This window comes from Capsicum annuum, chromosome 12, assembly GCF_002878395.1.
Source record: "Capsicum annuum cultivar UCD-10X-F1 chromosome 12, UCD10Xv1.1, whole genome shotgun sequence".
Taxonomy (NCBI): Eukaryota; Viridiplantae; Streptophyta; class Magnoliopsida; order Solanales; family Solanaceae; genus Capsicum; species Capsicum annuum.
Window position 1 is genome coordinate 199,794,338 of NC_061122.1, and position 14,379 is coordinate 199,808,716.

Here is a 14,379-nt window from a genome sequence, read left to right on the forward strand (position 1 = left end):
TGAATTATGGATATTATGATATTAGTAATATTATTAAAAGTTTTAAGTTTGGTCACTTTATTATTGTTCTTTTATTATTGATTGATTTGTTAATCATCCTATAGATCGAAAAGATGAATAATCTGATTGAATTACTTGGCACCCGGTGAGTTCGAATCCTGGATCCGCCTCTAAGTGATCAATATTTCCTTCAGGGTGCTCAAAGAAGTTTGCTACATCGAAGCTTATGATGTCAACATTATTTTCACAGAGAAAGTTAGCCTCGGGATTTCTCTCTTTCTTATTTAGTGATGCTTGATAAAGATCAACCAAGTGCTTGAGAGCACGACAATCACGTGAATAATGTCCTTTTCCACCACATCGAAAAGAAGTAATTGCTTCACGTTTCTCATTCTTTTTTTTGTTCGATGAATGATTAACATCCAGAACAGGATTTCTTTCTTGGTCATCACGACCATGTCCATGACCAGGGTCGCGACCTATTTTATGCCTAGCATGATGAGCATGCACATCATTCACCTCAGGGAATGCTGCAGATCCAGTAGATCAATTCTCATGATTTTTCATCAACAAATTATTATTTTGTTCAATCACGAGAAGATGAGAACTCAGTTCAGTATACTTCTTGAAACCTTTTTCTCGATATTGTTGTTGTAAGAGCACATTCGAGGCATGAAAAGTGGAGAGCGTCTTTTCCATCATATCATTATCATTGACCGTCTCTCCATATAGTTTCAATTGAGAAGAAATACTGAACATGGCAGAATTGTATTCATGAACAGACTTATAGTCTTGAAATCTTAGATGCATTCACTCATATCGTGCTTTCGGGAGGATGACCATATTTAAGTGGTCAAACTTTTCTTTTAGGCTATTCCACAATACGAGTGGATCCTTAGTAGTAAGGTACTCAATTTTCATAACTTCGTCAAGATGATGACGCAAGAAAAATCATAGCCTTAGTACGATATTTACTAGATGTTGTATTTTCATTCTTTATGGCGTCTCTAAGACTCATAGCATCTAGGTGGATTTCAGCATCCAACACCCATGAAATATAGTTCTTTCCCGAACTTTGAAAGGCAACGAACTCACACTTCATAAGATTGTTAGCCATATGGAAAAGGAAAGAAATAAAAAAAATAATACCTTAGCCTTAGCCTTCGAATTTGAGACGGTAGAGTTTCGTGCTTCGTAAGATTGTTAGCCATAAAAAAATACCTTAGCCTTAGCCTTCAAATTTGAGACGGTAGAGTCTCGTGCTGATAACGTGTTATAAAACAAGAAAGAATAAAGAAGAAGAGTAGAGAGAATAGGGAGTAATTCTTATTTCTCTTGAGGGGTGATTTACAATGAAGGAAACCCTTCTATTTATAAGGAAAATTTGCTCCTAGTTTCACACTAAAAGAAAGATACATCAAATCCTGATAGACATCAAATACATCTTGATAGATCTTGATAGACATTCACTATAATTGATATATATCATAACAAATTTAACTTTTACATATTTTTAAAATATTTTAAATTTTTAATTATTGTGATTTATAGTACTTTTTCTTCTGTCTCAATTTAAGTGGCAGTAATAAAATTTTGAGAGTCAACTAAATTTTTTACATTTTAAAAATTATTTTAAGTTGTTAATTATTATGATTTATAATACTTTTACATAATTCTCAAATATATAACAGATTAAAAATATATATATAAAAAAGAAAATAGCTAAGCAGGCAATACAAGCAAATATGTCGTTCTTCTATCTGCTTATCATCTTAATCACAAGTGTCATTTTAAGTGACACAATGCTTAGATGATCGTAATAATTAATTAGGGGTGATATAGTAAAATCACGATTGAAGGAGCGAAGCAAACATGTCCTAAACGATTTACAACAGCTAATTAAAAGTGACGTAGCAAAGTTACTATTAAAAAAATTGTGAAAAAAATTAAGCCGACCTCATATAAGACATCAAGTTAATTTAAAACATCGGGAGTTAATTTATCATTTTACTTCTATTTACCTTTATTATTAAATATATTTTTTTTAATACTTAGATGACGTATAATAATTAATTAGGGGTGACATGTAGTAAAATTACGGTTGAAGCAGCTGAAGCACATGTCATAAATATCTATTTTTTAATGAAATATTATTAACTTTTTAATATATAAATAATTTATAATAATTAATTAAGAATGATAGGTAAAATCACGATTGAAGCAGCTGACAAGTATATCAAAATCGCTGCTTCTATAATATAGAAATATATACATAGTTATTAGTTTTTGATATTTTATATGCAGTGTGGTGATAGACTTCGACTTCATCTCTATTATATCTATCTAATATAACTATCTACTTAGTTGTTCCTGATATTTTATATATAGTGTGGTGTCTAAACTCTGAACTCCATTTGGTCCTCTAGCTCTGTATTTGGTAGAAGTAATAACGTGGGATTTTGACCCATAGTTTCGCAAAATAATAGATTATAATCCTATTTTCTTTTCATAATTTTAAATGTGATTAATTTCCTTAGATGTTCTTTTATTACAGTTTTTATTATAGTAATTCTTTTCGTGTACCTAACTCCATATTTGCCACTGAGTTAATCCTCCTTGGGAAAAAGGACATAATTTCAGGTCAAAATAATGCGGTCTGATTTGGAGTATGATTAAAGAAATTTAACTATGTGAAGAATAATTGGATGATGACAGTAGTCAGTAGAATTTAAAACTTGGTAGGGGCCTAATGGATGCCCACTTTAGTTTAATTATTTTAATCTATGTTGTTTTTTAGTATTTGAACTTTTGTGCCACATGTTGAAGTGAGTTGTGGACTTTTTTCTATACTAAGTTATGTAGGCAAATATGCTTTCGTTTTCATGCATATCTACAAACAAAAAAAAATAATGACTTGAATTATGACTAAAACTGTATCCATGTTGTTGTCTACTTGTGCCAATTAGGGATAAGTTCAATCATCTTTTGGTTTACCAAATTGCTCTGTCAAGTCGGAGTCACCTAACAATAACTAACAGTATATACTCTCTCCATTGTAAAACAAAAAAAAAAAACAAAAAACACTTATTTTCTTTTTTCACATTTAAAAAGAAATGATTCCTTCTTCTTTTTAACAATACTTTGATTTCAGTTTTTATTTAAAGACGTCAAATTAAAGAATATTTTGATATATTTTACATAACTTTAATTTAATATTACAAGATTTAAAAGTAATTTTTGTTCTTTTAAACTTCATGCTATAACTCAAAATAAATCATTCTTTTTTAAACGAAAAAACTATATATTATCATAATCTTAGAGAAATTTTGGTATATCCAAGGAAAGTTTATTGACAAGAGGGAATCATTTCTGGATCGTGACAGTTAATTACTATTAGCAACGACTTGCGAATTTTTCGGAACAAGTTTTTACGAGATCTTTACATACCAAAATTTTAAGTTTTGGTTCCTACAAGTTGTCTTTAATTGTGAAATATAGTGATAAATTGTGTACATACAAACTATATCAACATTTTATTTTAAAATATAGTAAAATATATTATATTCAATCGCAAACAAAATATGTTGTAGATCACAAATGAAATATATTGTATTCATGCTTATAACAACTAGTGAAGAGGGGCGAGGGCCCAAGCACTATATGTACTTTTTATTAATGTGAAATTATTTTTGAAATAATTATATCGAGCAATTATTCCTTTTCTAATAGCACCAATGTTAAAAGAATCTTTTTGGACTTTCATCTTTTATGTGGGACTAATTTCTTTAGATCAGATCAAGTACAAAATGTCAATCAGTGTTCCAGAAAATTTTAGATTATAAATTTGATAAAGTTAGTACTTGAGATTCGAGCTATATTTTATTTGTGTTGTTTGCTAGTGTCAAATAGGCGAGTTGAATTAAATTTGAGTAGATTAAAATAATATAATAATAAATGACGAGTTCTTAATTCGTTCAAAAGTTATTTTAGATTAAAATAATTAAAAATGTGAGTAATCATTCAAATGCGCTTAACTTTTAAGTTCTAATTGCTTTATTTGATTTTTATAATTTCTCATTACTAATTATTTTTTTAACATATCAAATAAAGAAAATATCTTTTCAAAAATATTTTATATTTTTACCAGAACTACCATTATTACGGAGTGATCTTTAATTTCTCCCCTCAAATTGATGATTTTTATTTTTTGCTCAGATGATCATTTAATTAAAATATATAGTACAAAGTACCTTCAATTATGATTTAATTTCACTAAACAAACCTTTTAAAGAATGTTTTCTCTAGGGCATAAGTTCCATATCTAATTCGTAAAGCAAACATTTACCCTTAGTATTAAAAAAGAAAATACAAAGCCCTAATATTAAAAAGGAAATACAAGACAAAAAGAGTTCTTTAGGTACAGATTATACCCTATAAAGCATAAGTTGAGCTTTAGAATAGTACTCCCTCTGTTTCATAATAAATAAATTATTGAATTTTGACACACATGTTAAGGAAAAAACATTAAAGACATAAATTTAACACAACTTTTTATTTTTACCCCCCAAAAAGAAAAAGTTGATCTTGTAATCATTTTTAAAAGTTAATTGATTGTCAAATCATAAGGGTAAATTTAGAAAAAGATTCAATGATTCACTTATTTTGAAACACCAATAAATACCCCAATAATTCACTTATTCCGAAACGGAAGGAATATGTCTTAAGAAGTGCAAGCACTAAATTTACATTTTATAGGGCATAATACCTTAGGAAATTCATATAAAGGCCTAACTTGTGTCTTCGATCATTAGTTCAGTAATATAAGTGTCTTAACACATAAAGTTGTAAAGCTGAATTTATGTCTTGTAATGTATAATTTGTGTCTTAAGACATAAGTCACTAGTATGAATTTCTTATTTAATGTCAAAAAAGAAAAATCTTAGGCATAACTTTTGGATTGGGGAATAATTATTTGCCCTTATGTCCAATGCATAATTTAGTGTATAACTATAGCAGAACGTATATTTCAGAGCACATGTTATATCTTGAAAGATACAAATTCAATTTTAGAACTTTATACTTGAATATATTCATGCTGTAGAACTTATGACTTATAGGGCATTAACTTGTGCCTCGTTAACTTTTTTCCCCTTAAACATAACTTGTGTCATGTAAGTCATAAGTTTATTGGATGAACTTGTTAAGGTATAATGTTCTAAAATTAAACTTATGTTTGATAAGGTAGAACGCGTGTCTAGCAAGTTTTTTTTGCCTTGCGATTTTTTTAATATGAGGGGTATTTTATCCATATTTTTATCACTTAAAGTATTGAAGGACAACTATTAAAGACCACAAATTTGAAGAAAATTTTTTAAAATCACCACAAAATAGAGGCATTCCTGTGAATGAGCCAAAATATTTTGATAAGATTTTCATGATTTAATTTGTGCCACATATCAATCGAATTTTTGATGGATTGAGTTAACAAATAAGTGAGTTAATAATCTCAACCCAAACTTAAACAATTTGAACAAATTGTATTTTCATAAGCTAATTTTACCATTAGTAGCAATTTATGCATGTTAATGTGAATTTGTCGTTGTATTTTGGGATTTTCTTTGTTGCATGTCTTGATATGAACAATTTTTTTTCACTAATTGCTCCTATTTTGTAGCCATCTTTAATTTTTGTCTCTTAAATTGATGGTATTTAATTCTGCTCCTGTTTCTCATTTAAATCTAAAATTGTGTGTTATAATATGGTTTACTATGACTTGATTTTGCAAGGCAAAGATTTAGATAACTTTTGTCTTGTCCAAAATAAGTTATGTAGTAATCATTTCTCAAGGCGTAAGTTATTTGTTCAATAAAAATTTAGAGACCTTTTGCCTTGTGCAACAAAACTTTTGTAGAAATGGTAATGCTTCTTAAGACGTAACTTTGTGAGTTATGAAAATGAATTTATGCCTCTATGAGCATAAATTTTGTAAGAATTAAGTTATATCGTATAAGATAAAAGTTGTTGGTTATGAGTTTCTTAAGGCATAATATTTTGAAACTGAACTTATGCCTTACAATTTCTCTTTTCTTTTTTTTAGTGCCAAGATTATTTACGATAACTTTGTATTACTTAAAGTGTTGAAAGGTAAAAATTAAAACCAACCCAAAATAGAGGTATTCGTTTGAATGACCCTGATACGAAATTATGAATTACCTCCTTATTTTGCACAAAAGTGAATTTTCTTTAGGCATAACCTGTTTAATTTAAAGTAAACAAAATGGTGATGTCTACTTGAAATTAAGATTTAAATGCAATTTCAAGTTATACCCCCCACCCCCGCACCCCCCACCCCCCCCAAAAAAAAAAAAAAAAAAAAACCTCGTGCCAGGGCCAGTCCTTAGTAGCTGACTATTACTGATACTGAATTGAAATGAGTCAAGATATTAGGAAAACGATGAGATAAACTAGAGAGATTGACAACAATCAGATAAATATTTATTGTCACTGAAATAGACCAATTTTAATTTCATAAAGAGGAATTAGAAGGGCTAGGAGCCTAGGACTCTACAAATAGAGAGACAGGTACAATGCTCGTCAAGCTAGCATACAACAACATACCTAAAATAATCCTACATTTGAAGTTCGGGAAGGTGGATTATACACAGATTTTATCCCTTACTTTTGTTGTCTGACAGACACTCGGCTCAAGAAAATCATTTTTCAGAATAGGTTCGAAAGAAATGCAAGAGTCAAAAGCTTTGATGAAAATATTGAAGAAAAGAATAGTTATAATAGAATTGAAGAATTAGATATACTAGCATAATAATAATACTGGTAAGGAAACGGATAGGTAATCCAGACTAAAACCTTGCTCGACCGCTGGATGTCATGTTAGCATCATTCTTGCAATTTTCATATAGAGAATATAGTGATTGAAATGCATAAAGCCCACAACAGACATGCCTTTGGATTGGAAGTGTTAATAATTGTATGAATTATAGCAATATCTACAGAGATAAAGAAGATGATTGGCACACCCAACAAAACCACTAACAATATGTCTAGTGTAATCCCACATGATAAACACAACCCATGTGAAAAAAGATAAGAGCATGAACATGTTCTCTAGTTTAGCCTGCATAATATCAATCCCTTATAACTTGGACATTAAAAATTACTTCTCTGAACTATGATATCTAATTGCAACAAATTACACTACGCGGATGCACGGAAGGGAATTAGCTGTGTTATAACAGCCACATGAATGGTCATGTGAGATTTTGTGGTGCGTAAATCAGTGCAAGAGAACATACTGTTCCTCCGCCATTACTTGAGGCTGTTCCCAACATCAATTACAAAGCGATATTTGACGTCCTTCTTTATTAACCTTTCGAGTGCTTCATTGGCATACTGAATGGGGACTATCTCAATTTCTGGATAAATTTTGTGGGCAGCACAGAAATCCAGCATTTCTTGTGTCTGTTTTGTTCCACCAGTTAAACTCCCAGCAATGGTCTTCATACCTGCAAGAGGAGAGCCATTTTAGCTGAGTACAACATATAGAACACAAACTTGCTTCAAATTGTAAGCAGAAACAGAAAATAATACCGAGGATTAAGTTTCCTGGAATAAATTTCACTTCACTTGGGAAGCCAACCAGAACAAGAGTGCCAGCAGTCTTTAACAGCGACAAGTGTGTATCAAATGGAACATCTCCAGAAGCGGTGTTAATAATGAAGTCAAACGACTTACTCAGCGCCTGTAACAATGTAAATATTCAATCACAGCAACAGCAGGTTGTAGCAATTTCTGTGATATACAGACCACAAGCGTATGACTGACATCATACCGTCATCTGCAGTTCATCAGATGAGATTACAAACTTGTCTGCTCCAAGAAGCTTTAACGCCTCGTCTCTCTTAGATATACTTGTACTGAATACTGTTACATTCAACCCAAAAGCCTTTCCAAACTTCACTGCTAAGTGACCCAGACCACCTAATCCAACCACACCTAGAGATTTTCCACGTTGGTTCATGTTATGTCTTATCATCGGAGTATAAACAGTAATTCCAGCACATAGTAAAGGTGCTGCAGATGCAAGCGGGTAATTTTCAGGTATTCTAAAGCAGTACCTGAACATATAAGCAACATATATCAGTATACTATATACTGATTCTTTAAGACCATTTGATCCACCTAGAGTATAGATCAGGGGACGTTGGGATTGAGAGTTGGATAAATTAACCTTTCATTGACAACAATGTAACTGGAGTATCCCCCTTTAGTAACTGTACCATCCGTGTCTATACCATCAAAAGTGTATATTGATCCTTTTGAACAATGAACCTCTAATCCATCATTACAATATTCGCATTCCCTGCATGAATTAACATATGTTCCAACTCCAACAGGGTCGCCAACTTTGAAGCGCTTAACATCGGTGCCGACCTCTCTCACAGTTCCCGTAATTTCATGTCTGATAGTCGAGAAAAATTTAGTAAGGCAATGTAAAATATAAAGACAATAACTACTCGATGCCAATCTATGTGGAAATTTCACAGTATAAGTAAATGAGAATATTTTCAAATCAAGCTTCGTACCCTGGCACTAGAGGATATTTTGAAGTTCCAAGTTTGTTCCTGGTCCAGACAACATCAGCGAAACATATTCCACAAAATTCAATGACTAGCAGAACATCATCACTGCCAACTGCCCTGTGGTAAGTAAAATAAAATTTTAGCAAAAGATAACTAGCAGCAACATAAAATAACTTGAAAAGTAGAATCAAATCAATAGTTGCGTTCAACCATTTAAAGTTAGTCAAAAGTGGAGAAATAGATCATGCCCTTGCCAGATGACGAAAACATAACCAGAAGAAAAGGAAATGAAGCATCACAAAAGGCTATTCAACCCTTGAACGCAGTAAATGTACCTCCGGTTGAATTCATAAGGTGAAAGAACTCCAGATGGATCTCTCGCTGCCCAACCAAGACAATTCTCATTCGCGCTTGCAGAAGTCATTACAACTATTCTGCATTAAGAATGCAATACATAAGTGAGAATAATCAAATAGCAGAGAAGACTAGCATTGTGTATTTGCGAAGTTCGCTATTCCTTTACCACAAGTTTTTTAACTTTATAGCTTTGCTGATAAAATTGGACGTCGTTATAGCAATTCTAGGACCAATTGGTTCCCTCACACGCTGTGTGGTATTTGTTTCCAAGCCCGACTAATCCAGTTTCGCGCTAGAAACTACCCACATTATATTGGGGTAAAACGTCACCACCAAAGGCGCAAATCAGTATTTAGTAGTCAATTTCACCAACTTTCAGACCTAAAACTTAACACTTTGGTTTCGAAAGATATACAATTTACAAAGAGAATAGAACAGAATATAGAACCATGAGCTATATTTGTAATATCTAGGCAAAATTAATTTGTTTGACTCTAAACCAACCACAGGAAATCATTGTGCTACAATAATTATTACTTTGGAAATGAAATTTAGAGGTGAATATGAGTCGCCTTCTCAGTATTTTTCATGGAACTAAAAATAGTACACTGTATTTTGTGTGCGTTCTAAATGCAAAAGGCTTCATACATAGTCAACCTCTTCAACATGTCAAAATATTCCATTTAGATACTCAAACTAAGTTTTGTCCTAATTGAACACCTCAACTCCTAATAAACTGTTCTAGTTAGACACTTTTTATTCAAATTTTGAAAAAAAGATTGAGCTTATTTTCATTCGTCTATTAGATAGTTAAGTTAACCACAATATGTCTATCTTTTTTAATTATACGCATCAACCTCAAGTAGAAAATGTCTGAATTTTATGGCTTATTGAAACAAACGCATATAATTAAAGGGAATAACATATTTTATGTGGTTAGCTTAACTACCTAATGAAAATTCACGCCAAAAAAGAAGTTCAAAATTTTGAATTAAAAGTGTCCAATTGAAACATTTTATTACGAATTGAGATGTTCAATTGAAACACGAGTTAGTTCGAGTGTCTCTAGTTGGAAATTTTTAAGCCTTATAAAAATCGTTCTAATTGACTATCAAACTTTAAAGCATAAAAGATAAATACAACAATAACATCAACATAAATACAGGGAGTACAACAATATTCAAAAATTTGAGATATAGAAAAGATCCTTTAACTTATTCGTCAATTTTCTAATACAATATAAAGAGAAAATACAGATCTTAATCATCAAAACTGAAAGGACTATGATAAATCGGGAGGAGCAGACATACACAGAGTCGCATTCAAATTCATCTTTGCATATCAAAATTCATAATGAAAAACCATCAAAGATTATGGTGAAATGACTCTTCTGACGTTAACTAGATGTGTCGGTTTGAGTGCCAAAGTATATAATAAAACTTCCTAACACAAATCCAAATTAGTGGGCCATTATGTGTATCGAACATACTGAAAAGATGATAATGAAAAGAGAGTAGACCTGTAGGAGGATGCAGAGGGAAGAGGATAGAGCTAATCAACAACTCCTTAGTAAAAAGTGTTACTGCAAATGAAAAAGGAAACAGTTACTCATCATCATGTGGTAGGGTTATTTGAGGAGGATTTTTGGGATTTTTGTACTAATATTGTTGGGATTTCTTTTTGTAATATTGAAAAGTATTTATATACTCTCTCCGTTCCAAATAATGTGTCATGTTGAAAAGTATTTATATACTCTCTCCATTTCAAATTATGAATCATCATTTTCGTCCGTCTCAAAATAAGTGTCGTCTTTCCTTAATAGGCAACTTTTAAAAGATACAATTATCCTTTCACCCTTATTGGTCTCAATTAATTAAAAAACGATATTGATATATTTTTTGATAAAGGATAATTTGACAAAATTTACCAAGTCTTTTCTTTTTTCTTAAACTTCGTACACAGTCAAATGGCGACACATAAAATGGAATGAAGGAGTAATTTTTAGATTTTATTATTGTCTAGTGTGGGCCTCCTGCTATTTACTCTGTTACTTTGATTGGCGGATCTCACATATTCACAGAGTCTCAGCAAAAACAAAGGGAACTGATGCAATGTAGGGTTATTTATAGTTTTTCAATTTTTCACACAATTTTTCATAAGTTAGAAAACTAGTTTTTGCCCAAAAACATTTTATAAAAAAATACTTTTGAGAAAAAAAAAATTTGTCAAACACTAATTATTGCTCTTTTTTTTTTATTTGTTTAAACACAGACTAATTCTCAACAAAAGTACTTTTTTGAAAGCATTTCTCAAAATAAATTGATTTTTTAAAAGTTTGGCCAACAGGCTATTAAAAAAAAATCTATATAGACAATATTAGCTTGGTTATTGCCAATAATAACAATATTCTTTGGATTGCATTAATTTTTTAACAATTTTTTTTAAATAGTTTATTATTATATGTGAAAAGCATACCTAAAAAAATAATCAGCTAATAATAGGAGAACAATCACCCTCTAAAATCTCTCAAAAAAAAATATATTATTTCTAATTTACTCATTCATAATTAACATGCAATTAACCTTTCTTCTTTTCATCGAGTGTGTACTTCTTCCTTCAAAATTTAGGAATAAAATTCTAAGTGAAATACAATATTACTAACATAAAAAATATTTACCCGACTAATCGTGGTTGCATGTATAAAAGCAAAGTAAATGAAGGTTTTTCTAGTATATATGCACATTAGCAACTTCACTGCAATAGTTCTATCATGTTGATCTTCAAATTTGTAACATTTTTTTTTGCGTGTGTATGGAATGTGTATGTAAACTTGTGTTCTTGCTATTTAGTTAGTCCAATGCATAAATTGTAAACTTGTGTTCTTGCTATTTAGTTAGTGTAATTCATAAATTCTAATGTATGTACCATTTGCATGTACTAGTAAAACAATTGAAATATTAGTCTTCAAGAATGTGTTTCCTTCATTCCTTGATTTGATGATTTGCACTAGTGTAATTGATATTTAGATTGATTAGTGTATGATATGCACAAATTTTGGACTTTTATGAATGAGAATAGAATCAAATGTAGGATTTGTAGACATGATACTTTCACAGGTATAATCTGGGAGAGGAATTTCAACACAAATTTTGATGAAAAGAGACCTATAAATAAAAAAAGTTAGTATAAATTAAAATCATAAAATTTAGTAAAAATTGTACTTGATTTGTATATTCTTAGGAAAAAGGAAAGATGGAGAGAATTATGAAAAGGAGTAGAGTGAGAGAGAAGTAAAAAGAGTAAATACAAAGAGGAATCGAGAGATGGAGGAGTAAAAAAAATAGGAGAGAAAACGTCCTTCATCATCCCAAACTTCAAGGGGTGCATCAATGGTGCGAGGGAAAATCTCATTTTTGGCATTCTAACCCTAGATTAGTGAAATGTAATTAAAAATTTAATTTTATAAATATGAAAAAGTACATACCTAATCTGTAATATTTAATCTTCGGAAAAGGATCAAAAATACTCTTAATCTATCAAAAAGGGTACATAAATACCCTTCATCCACCTATGGGTCTAAAAATACCCTTAAAGCTTATTTTTGGGGTCAAACATACCTCTCAAACTAACGGATGAACTCAGGTCAACTTTAACACTTTTAACATCCCACGTGGCAATTTATTATTGGCCACGCATTTTAAAATTTTAGGTGGCATGCTTTTTCTGATAATTTACGAAGAGAACATAATGGGTGAGGAAACGTCCAGTTGGTGCAAGATTTTCTATAATTGAAAGTTTTGTTGAAGATACTGATAACTTTTTTTTCATTATTTGTAGTAAAGAACCGTTGTTGAAGGAAGAAAATTAAGAGAAACACAAAAATTAGAAAGTATACTAGGGACGATCCATTCTTTCTAAGTATATCAGGGACGATCTATTCCTCTTTTTTTTGGCAAGAAGTATTGTGGAAAGTAATATAAAATTAAATGTATATTTGGAAATAATTATTACTATGAAACATCAATGATTTTTAATTCAGAGAAGCTTCACCGCACTAATTAAAGGAGATAAGCTATGTGTTCTGAAAATTTAAATTTATGGACCGGAGACCATTCAGCAAAACTAGTTCTCAGTTTGCTAGAAAACTTGACCTGCGTGCATTCATCCCTCAGCTTGCCAGAAAACTTGACCCGCGTTCATCCCTTAGCTTGCCAAAAAACTTGATCTGCGTTCAGCCGTTTTAAGATGTGTGTGTTTTTTTTACTTAAACAAGCATGTTTAACTTTTCATAGCAGAAGAATTCATTTCAGCATACAAGAGAAGACACCATAGTGAAATAGGAAAATGGCAGTAGATGTATCATAAATGCAGCAATTGAAAAACATCCAAAGGAAAATACAATCCAACAAATAAAAGCCATTTGTTTAGTATTCCTCGTGATTATCATCTTCGCCTTCATCTAATTCAGCACCAACCGCCTCGTAGTTATTTTCCAGAGCAGTCAGATCTTCACGTTCTTCACTGAACTCACCTTCCTCCATACCCTCACCAACATATACAGCCCGTTGCACCTTGGCAAGATCACCTCCAGGAAAAACAGTTGGTGGCTGATAGTTGATACCACACTTGAATCTAGTAGGGCACCAGCCAACAAATTGGATGGTGCACTTAGTCTTGATGGTAGCCACAACAGCATTCACACTGTTTTAAGATGTGTAACCAATAATAAAATGCCACGTGGGATGTTAAAAGTGTTAAAGCTGACTTGAGTTCATCCGTTAGTTTGAGGGGTATGTTTAGCCCTAAAAATAAATATTAAGGGTATTTTTTGACCCATAGGTGGATGGAGGGTATTTATGAACCTTTTTTGATAGATTAAGGGTATTTTTGGCCCTTTTTCGTTTAATCTTAAAAGTGTGTCTTGTTTAATTTTTTCTTACGAGAAGGGAGGATATTTTGGTGTCAAAATCTTTTTTAGATATAGAATATACTAGTTTACATACTCGTGCGATGCACGGATAATAATAACGTATTATTTATAGTAGTTTCACATTAAAATATCTCTTTCGAGCAACTTAATATATATATATACACACACACACACACATCCCGCACTCACCCACAATTTTCCACCCCCACCTCACACCTCTCTACACCTTCTACCCCTACCTCCAATTCCATCTCCACACCTTCCACCCATTACCTCCAATTCCATCTCCACACCATAATCCCCACCCTCAATTTTAAAATAAAAATAAAAAATTACACCCTTGAAGCCAGAAAAAAAAAGAGCAAAATCTGAAAAAGCCCCCCCCCCCCCCCACTTCCACCTTACCCATCACTCTCCCATCCCTAATCAAATTTATATGAGAAAAAATAATTATGTAATTGCAAAAGATTTATGTTTTATATTTTTCTTTAT

At 31.5% G+C, this 14,379-nt stretch overlaps 2 protein-coding genes across 5 annotated transcripts; both read right to left on the minus strand.

Annotated features, from left to right (window-relative positions):
• Positions 1–6,944: 6,944 nt before the first annotated feature.
• Positions 6,945–10,676, minus strand: LOC107851230 (probable cinnamyl alcohol dehydrogenase 1). 4 transcript variants are annotated; one of them, XM_047401104.1, is made up of 8 exons: positions 10,268–10,420; positions 9,124–9,256; positions 8,936–9,034; positions 8,604–8,717; positions 8,249–8,479; positions 7,850–8,135; positions 7,609–7,759; positions 6,945–7,523 (listed from the first exon to the last, which is right to left on the minus strand). In XM_047401104.1, the coding sequence occupies exons 3-8, from the start codon at positions 9,022–9,024 to the stop codon at positions 7,327–7,329; spliced, it is 1,068 nt and encodes a 355-aa protein (XP_047257060.1). In that variant the 5' UTR covers positions 9,025–9,034; positions 9,124–9,256; positions 10,268–10,420; the 3' UTR covers positions 6,945–7,326. The 4 variants fall into 4 exon arrangements, with proteins under 4 accessions (XP_047257060.1, XP_016551657.1, XP_016551658.1 ...); XM_016696171.2 differs by lacking the exons at positions 9,124–9,256; positions 10,268–10,420 and adding an exon at positions 10,477–10,676; XM_016696172.2 differs by lacking the exon at positions 9,124–9,256 and having other exon boundaries at positions 10,268–10,488.
• A 2,705-nt stretch (positions 10,677–13,381) lies between these two features.
• LOC107848998 (tubulin alpha chain-like) lies at positions 13,382–14,172 on the minus strand. Its single transcript, XM_016693695.1, has 2 exons — positions 14,114–14,172; positions 13,382–13,658 (listed from the first exon to the last, which is right to left on the minus strand). Exons 1-2 carry the CDS (start codon positions 14,170–14,172, stop codon positions 13,382–13,384), a joined length of 336 nt encoding a protein of 111 aa, XP_016549181.1.
• Positions 14,173–14,379: the final 207 nt, after the last annotated feature.